The 8,054-nt window shown below is 53.7% G+C and overlaps 1 protein-coding gene across 2 annotated transcripts in view; it reads left to right on the top strand.

Annotated features, from left to right (window-relative positions):
• The first annotated feature begins 4,814 nt into the window (after positions 1-4,814).
• COL26A1 (collagen type XXVI alpha 1 chain) overlaps positions 4,815-8,054 on the top strand; it is a 187,387-nt gene continuing 184,147 nt past the window's right edge. The window contains exon 1 of one of the 2 annotated variants that reach the window (XM_017533517.2): positions 4,815-5,280. In XM_017533517.2, coding sequence (XP_017389006.1) covers positions 5,123-5,280 — 158 coding nt within the window. In that variant the 5' untranslated portion in view covers positions 4,815-5,122. The remainder of the gene's footprint in view (positions 5,281-8,054) is intronic. The other variant, XM_017533518.2, reaches the window with a different exon arrangement.

Below are 8,054 nucleotides of genomic sequence, written 5' to 3'. Positions count from 1 at the left end.
TTTTTAGTAGAGACGGGGTTTCACCACGTTGACCAGGATGGTCTCGATCTCTTGACCTCGTGATCCACCTGCCTTGGCCTCCCAAAGTGCTGGGATTATAGGCGTGAGCCACCACGCCTGGCCATCTTTATTTTTATTTATTTTTTTTGAGATGGAGTCTCGCTCTGTCACCTATACTGGAGTGCAGTGGCACGATCTTGGCTACATGGAACCTCTACCTCCTAGGTTCCAGCGATTCTCCTGCCTCAGCCTTCCGAGTAGCTGGGACTACAGGCACACACCACCAAACCTGGCTAATCTTTTTTTGTGTTTTTAGTAGAGACTGAGTTTCACTCTGTTGGTCAGGCTGGTCTCAAACTTCTGACCTCAAATGATCAGCCAGCCTTGGCCTCCCAAAGTGCTGGGATTACGGACATGAGCCACCGTGCTTGGCTACCAGCTATCTTTTTAATGCCTTCTTAAATAATAGTGTAAGCACTTTGAGGGTGAGTACCAGGCTATTTGCATTTTCAATATCCCTTTGCTGCACAGAGATGGGCACACAGAAGTAGCTTGTTATAGGCTCACAGGCCACAATAAACCAATTGTCTCAGACACATGATGAAGAGGAGCAGGCATGGCGGCTCACACCTGTAATCCCAGCACTTTGGGAGGCCGAAGTGGGTGGATTCCTTGAGCCCAGGAGTTCAAGACCAATTTGGGCAACATGGCAAAACCTTGCCTCTCTTAAAAATATAAAGATTAGCCAGGCATGGTGGTGGGTGCCTGTTGTCCTAGCTACTCAGGAGGCTGAGGTGGGAGGATTGATGCTCTGGAGGTCGAGGGTGCAGTGAGCTGAGATTGCACCACTGCACTTCAGCCTGGGAGACAGAGACTGGGTCTCAAAAAAAAACAAAAAGAGTTCGAAACTCAGATGATTGTCTTAGTCCTGCAGTTTCTGGGATGTATTCATGCTTATCCTAAAGACTTTCATCCTAGGACGAGCACAGTGGCTCATGCCTGTAATCCCAGCCCTTTGGGAGGCAGAGGCGGGCGGATCACCTAAGATCAGGAGTTCGAGACCAACCTGGCAAACATGATGAAATCTTTTCTCTAAGAATAGAAAAAATTAGCTGAGTGTGGTGGCGGTTGCCTGTAGTCCCAGCTACTTGGGAGGCTGAGACAGGAGAATCACTCGAACCTGGGAGGCGGAGGTTGCAGTGAGCCGAGACTGCACCACTGCACTCCAACCTGGGTGAGACAGTGAGACCCTATCTCAAAAAAAAAAAAAAAAAAAAGGCTTTTGTCCCAAAGTACTCCAACACTACCAGCACTATATGGTGTAATGTTATTCCTTCATTTCCCCGTTTTTCTGTGGTCTCTCTGGCTTGGGTGCAGCCACGGGCACTGGAAAGATAAGTTGAAGATAATAAATGACATTCCTGTTCCCTTACTGTGATGCCCAGCAGCATAAAGCCCAGTTTAGAGCAACATGGAATTACTCTACTCTTAAGACCTCATTACGCGGGGAAGGCGAGGGAAGGTGGAAGGCAGACCGCTCACAAATTCCTGGCGGGGGGGATGACCTCATCCTTTATTAGGTGTTGGCCAACTGCCCAAGAGGCACAGTTCAGATTCCTTTTGGGGGAGGCACTGAAAATCCCCTGATAACCCAAATTCTCCAAATCTTTTAGCCGTCGAGGGAGGGAAGGAGGGCGAGAGGAAGGAATCGATTCCATTAAGTGGCTGTTTCCTCCTGGATGACCAGCCTTGAGTTTAAGACAGAGACTCGGGACTTAGGAAGCCTGGATATTCCATTGATTGATTGATTGATTGAGATGGACTCTTTCTCTGGAGTACAGCGGCGTGATCTCAGCTCACTGCAATCTCCGCCTCCCAGGTCTAAGTGACTCTGGTCCCACCTGTGCCTCAGCCTTCTGAGTAGTTGGGATTACAGGTGCCAGCCACCATGCCCAGACAATTTTTGTATTTTTAGTAGGGATGCTCACTGCAACCTCCGCCTCCCAGGTCCAAGTGACTCTCCTGCCTCAGCTTTTTGAGTAGCTGGGATTACAGGCATCTGCCACCATGCCCAGCCAATTTTTGTATTTTTAGTAGGGATGGGGTTTCACCATGTTCAGCAGGCTGGTCTCGAACTCCTGACCTCAAGTGATCTGCCCACCTCGGCCTCCCAAAGTGCTGGGCTTACAGGTGTGAGCCACTGCGCCCCGCATGGACATCCCATTTAAAAAGTTGAAGTGGGGCTGGGTGCAGTGGCTTATGACTGTAATCCCGGCACTTTAGAAAGCTAAGGCAGGCAGATCACTTGAGCCCAGGAGTTTGAGAGTAGCCTGGGCAACATGGCAAAACCTTGTTTCTACAAAAATTACAAAAATTAGGTGTGGTGGCACGTGCCTGTAATCCTAGCTACCTGGGAGGCTGAGGTGGGAGAATCACCTGAACCAGGGAAGTCAAGGCTGCAGTGAGCTGAGATTGCACCACTACATTCCAGCCTGGGCAACAGAATGAGACCATCTCAAAAAAAAAAAAAAAAAAGTGGGCCAGGTGTGGTGGCTCACGCCTGTAATCCAAGCACTTTGGAGGCCAAGGCGGGCAGATCACCAGAGGTTGGGAGTTCAAGACCAGCCTGACCAACATGGTGAAACGCCGTCTTAAAAAAAATAAATAAATAAAGTAGGACTCCAGAGAATTGGATGAGTGAATAGCATGCATCATTTACGGGAGAGAGTGAAGGGAATTGGATACATATAATGTCTTGAGGTGCATACGCAAGAGGGTACATGTGTGATATATACATATGAGTATACATTGAGTTATGTAAATAAGAGGTCACGAGAGCTGGCTGTTCCCACTACGTTTTCAACAGCATCTTCTTGTTTTCTTCTGACAACAATCCTACAACCCTTCTTTTGGGCGGGGGGGAGGAGGACAGGCGCACCATGTAACCCAGGCTGAAGCGCCGTGGCACCATCATGGCTCACTGCAGCCTTGAACTCTTAGGCTCAAGCAATCCTCCTGCCTCAGCCTCCTGAGTAGCTGGGACTACAGGCACATGCCCCCACACTAATTTTATTAGGTCTTTTTTGTTTTGTTTTCAAGACAGAGTCTCGCTCTGTCGCTCAGGCTGGAGTGCAGTGGCATGATCTCTGCCCACTGCAACCTCCGCCTCCTGGGTTCAGGTGATTCTCCTGCCTCAGCCTCCTGAGTAGTTGGGATTACAAGGGCGTGCCACTTCGCCCAGCTAATTTTTTCTAGTTTTTAGTAGAGACGGGTTTCACCATGTTGGCCAGACTGGTCTTGAACTCCTGACCTCAGGCAATCTGCCTGCCTCACCTCCCAAAATGCTGGGGTTACAGGTGTGAGCCACTGTGCCGGGCCTCCAAAGCATTAGCATTACAGAAGTGAGCCACCGCCACCGGCCTCTACAGTCCTTTTGCAAAATGTGCTGCAGTTCACTAAGCACTCCATATTTGATGGCTTCTCTCCATCCTATAGACATTTTACAGACAGGAGTTCACTGGTTGCAGGGGTAGAGCAAGCCTCAGGGCATCTGCACCCTTAGGATGCTTTTGGGAGAGTTAGAAAAAAAGCTCCCAGGCCGGGCTCGGTGGCTCATGCCTGTAATCCCAGCACTTTGGGAGGCCAATGCAGGCTGATCACCTGAGGTCATGAGTTTGAGAACAGCCTGGCCACCATGGTGAAACCCCGTCTCTACTAAAAATACAAAAATTAGCCAGGTATGTTATTGCTTGCCTGTAATCCCAGCTATTTAGGAGGCTGAGGCAGGAGAATCACTCGAATTTAGCAGGCAGAGGTTGCAGTGAGCTGAGATCACGCCACTGCACTCCAGCCTGGGCGACAGAGCCAGACTCTGTCTTGTAAAAAAAGAAAGAAAGAAAGGAAAAAAGCTCCCAACTCGGGCAAGTAGAGTGTGGGCTGGATTTCTGCTCCCACCTGTGCCTGGGGCAGGGTCCAAGCACTATGGGAATCCTGCAACCTAGAAAAGACCGACCTATGGCCAGGCTGGCCTTGGGCCCATCGTAGGAGCTGGGACTCTGTTTCTCCATTTATAAAAGGTGGGATTGTCTTACATCTTCCTGAAGCCCTTTTCCGGATAGGATGTCTTATGAAGCTGTGATTCTAGCTGCAACTTTTTTCTTTTATTGAGACGGAGACTCTGTCATCCAGGCTGGAGGGCAGTGGCATGATCTCAGGTCACTGCAACCTCCGCCTCCTGAGTTCAAGCCGTTCTCCTGCCTGAGCCCAGCCTGTAGTTGAAGTGAGGCGCCCCCAGCACACCAAGCTAATTTTTGCATTTTTACTAGAGATGGGGTTTTACCATGTTGGACAGGCTGGTCTCGAACTCCTGACCTCAGGTGATCGGCCTCCCTAGGCCTCCCAAATCTAGCTACAACTTCTCATCCCAACTGACCCTTCCTCCTTTCCCAAAGCTTCTTACCTGGAAGAGCCAGCGGGGCAGGTGGGGGCTGGAGGTGAAACGGGAAGAAGATTCCTGGGAAGCCCTGGCCGGTGTCTCAGGGGCACGCAGTACTTTGATCCAAAGAGCCCTGCACAAGGAAGGCAAGACGCGCATTTGTCTGGCTTAACTTTCTTGAGCTTCAGTTTCTATTTTTGAATGGGACCACCGAGGGTAGTGTGGCGGGGATTCACCAACATCGTCCAGGTGAAATTGTCAGTGGCAGAATGGGCACTCCAAACCGTTTGTGGACCCCAAGAAGGTTTGGTTGCAAAGTTTCCGTGTATCGGGTGCCCGGATGCGAGGTCTGGCTTTCGGGGTGCCAGGCTCCGGGGATCCCCAACGGAGCTCGCACCCTAGCTCTGCCACCACTGCCGCCTCCTCGGCCCCGGACCGCCGAGGGTTAACCAGAAAGCCCCACGCCCCCTTTGACGGCGCAGAGCCCACCTCGCCGAATTTGAAAAGGCGGCCCCGGAGAGGCGTGGGCGCCCCCCACACTCTTCCAGCTTGCACCCGGGCTCCGATTGCTCGCCTGGCTCCTCTCGCTCCGCTCCCGGCCGGGGCCGCGGGTTCGGTCTGGGCGCCGGTGCGCTCCTGCCGGTCCTGGTGCCCGGGACTCCGAGTCCCCGCGGGCGGCCGCGCACCATGAAGCTGGCCCTACTCCTGCCCTGGGCGTGCTGCTGCCTCTGCGGGTCGGCGCTGGCCACCGGCTTCCTCTACCCCTTCCCGGCCGCAGCCCTGCAGCAGCACGGCTACCCCGAGCCGGGCGCAGGCTCCCCCGGCAGCGGCTACGCGAGCCGCCGGTGAGTAGCGCGGGGCAGCGGGGCCTGGGGGGCGCGGACGGCGGGGGCCCTGGGCACGGGAAGGGGGGCTGGAGCGAGAGACGCGGGGGCTGGAGCGAGGGGCTTAGTGGGGGCACGGGGCAGCGGGGACTGGGGACTGTAGACACCGCGCAGCTGGAGCTAGAGCTGGAGGGGGTTGGGGTGCGGAGCGATCCGGGCCTGGGGGCGCGGGGTGGCGGAGGCCAGGGGCTGGGGACACGGTGCAGCTGGGACGAAACGGCGGGGGCTGAGGGTTGGGGCACTCGGGGAGAGACCGCAGGGCCTGGGGTGCCGAGCGATTGGGGTCTAGAGGCGCGGGGCGGCGGGGGCTGGGGGCTGAAGACCGGGGGCGGCTGGAACGAGCGACGCGGGGCTGGGGGTTGAGGTCACATGGTCGCGGGGGCTGGGGGCTGAGGGTTCGGGTCCAGGTCCGGGTGCGGAGCTGCGGTGGTCTCTGGCTGCGCCCACCCTGTTTCTTCCTTTCTTCCCTTCCCCAACCTTCGCCTCCTCGTTTCGGGCTCCGAGTGGAGATGGCTCCGACCACGGTGGCCGGGGCTGGGGCTCTGCCCGGGGCGTTCGTCAGCTCACGTGGCTCCGCCGCTCACCTGCGCGGCTGCTGCTTTGTGCCGCCGAGCAGGTTCCGGGGTGGCCAAGGCCGCGCATCCCGGGCGCCCCCTCTCCTACCGGCGGCCCCGGGACACGGGAGGGGTCATTCCCGCCCAGTCTTTGGGGCTGAGGCCGCGGAGGATCCTCGGTTGCGACTCTCGGCCAACATGGACGTGGAACCGGCTGGGATCGGGTGGCTCCGTTGCGGGGTTGGAGGGGGTGCAGGGTCACCGGGCCCGGGCACAGGGTCACCAGGCCCGGGCGCCGGGACCCGCCGGGCGTCTCTTCCCTCTCGGCCGGCAGGTGGCGCCATGACCGCCCCCGGGATGCTCAGGGCTGCGGCTCCGGAGCCCGCATTTGAATTCGATCAGAAAACCGTAAGCATGCAAGTAAAAGTTGCCAGACGCCTCGTTTGCATAAATCACTTGAATTTAGCTTTTCCCCATTTAGCGATAACTACAACCCACACAGCTATGACAGCGCTTTGGAATGCACTACCTGTGTCTGTTCCCTCCATCTCTTTTTGCATTTTACTTCATTTTTTGCAGGGACAGAATCTGTCGCTCAGGCTTGTCGCAAACTCCTGGGCTCAAGCGATCCTCCCGCCTTGGCCTCCCAATCTCCATTTCTTTTGATCCTTAACAACTCGAGGGTTAAAACATTAGAGTAGTATCTTTCCTTTAGCTGAGGAAACTGAGGCACAGAGAGGCTTTGCTAGGCTCAGTGGCCACTCAGAACTGACCTCTTCTGCTTTTTTGTAAGGTAGGGTCATGCTTGCTCCCCAGGCTGCAGTACAATGGTACAATCATAACTCACTGCAGACCTGATCTCCCAGGCTCAAACGATCCCCACCTCGGCCTCCTGAGTAGCTGAGACCACAGGCGCGCACCACCATGACTGGCGAATTTTTTATTTTTTGTAGAGATGGAATCTCACTATGTTGCACATGCTGGTCTCTAACTTCTGGCCTCAAGAGATCCTCCCGCCTTGGCCTCCCAAAGTGCTGGGATTACAGGCAGGAGCCACCGCGCCCGGCCCAGAGCTGATGATTTCTGGAATAATGCTCTGCTTATCAAAGCTAAAAAATCCCAGTTCTTTTTTTTCTCCTTGATATTTCCAAATCAGAGGACTCCAAGATGATTTCTGGCTAATGCCTTAACAACAGGGAGAAAGGGGTGTTTCATGCTGGGAAGAACCATACACTCATGGCTGGATGAGGCTGGACCCAGAAAAGCAGGAAAGTGCCTCTGGAAAAGTTTGCATGCAATTCTATTTCTTTCATTTTGTTTGGAAATACTGACCCGAGGCTTCTATGAGGAGTATTCTCCAAACACCCACACTGGTGTGGCCTCTGCACAGTTCCATATGAGGATTGTCTAAAAAACAAGCTTTTCAACTTGCAGAATAATATATACAGCATGATTTTATTTATGAAAAAGAAAATCAGATCTACATCTAGGTAGACAAATGCACAGAAAAAAGTTTCTAGGAAACCATTTCAGCAGTTAACGATATGAAGAAGCCTCAGGCTGGGCCAGGGGACTGTCCCATTTTCCCTCCGTCTGCTTGTGGCTTGTCTGAATGTTTTTCTGGTTTTTGTGGGTTTTTTGGAGACAGAGCCTTGCTCTGTTGCCCAGGCTGGAGTGTAGTGGTACAACCTTGGCTCACTGCAACCTCTGCCTCCTGGGTTCAAGTGATTCTCCTGCCTCAGCCTCCTGAGTACCTGGGACTACAGGTATGTGTCACCACATTCATTTAATTTTTGTATTTTTTAGCATAGATGGGGTTTCACCACGTTAGCCAGTTGGCCTCCATCTCTTGACCTCGTGATCCGCTTGCCTCAGCCTCCCAAAGTGCTGGGATTACAGGCGTGAGCCACCGTGCTCAACTAAATTACTATCTTTCTTTCTTTTTTTTTTTTTTCTGAGACCGAGTATTGCTTTGTTGCCCAGGCTGGAGTGCAGTGGTCCAATCTCAGCTCATTGCAGCCTCTGCCTCCTGGGTTCGAGCAATTCTGCCTCAGCCTCCCAAAGAGCTGGGATTATAGGCACCCGCCACACCTGGCTAATTTTTTTTTGTATTTTTAGTGGAGACGAGATTTCACTGTGTTAGCCAGGATGGTCTCCATCTCCTGACCTCATGATCCGCCC

Source organism: Cebus imitator, unplaced genomic scaffold (genome assembly GCF_001604975.1).
Source record: "Cebus imitator isolate Cc_AM_T3 unplaced genomic scaffold, Cebus_imitator-1.0 Scaffold82, whole genome shotgun sequence".
NCBI classification, from domain to species: Eukaryota; Metazoa; Chordata; class Mammalia; order Primates; family Cebidae; genus Cebus; species Cebus imitator.
Note: the sequence above shows the minus strand (reverse complement) of the source record. Positions and strands in the feature narration are given on the sequence as shown.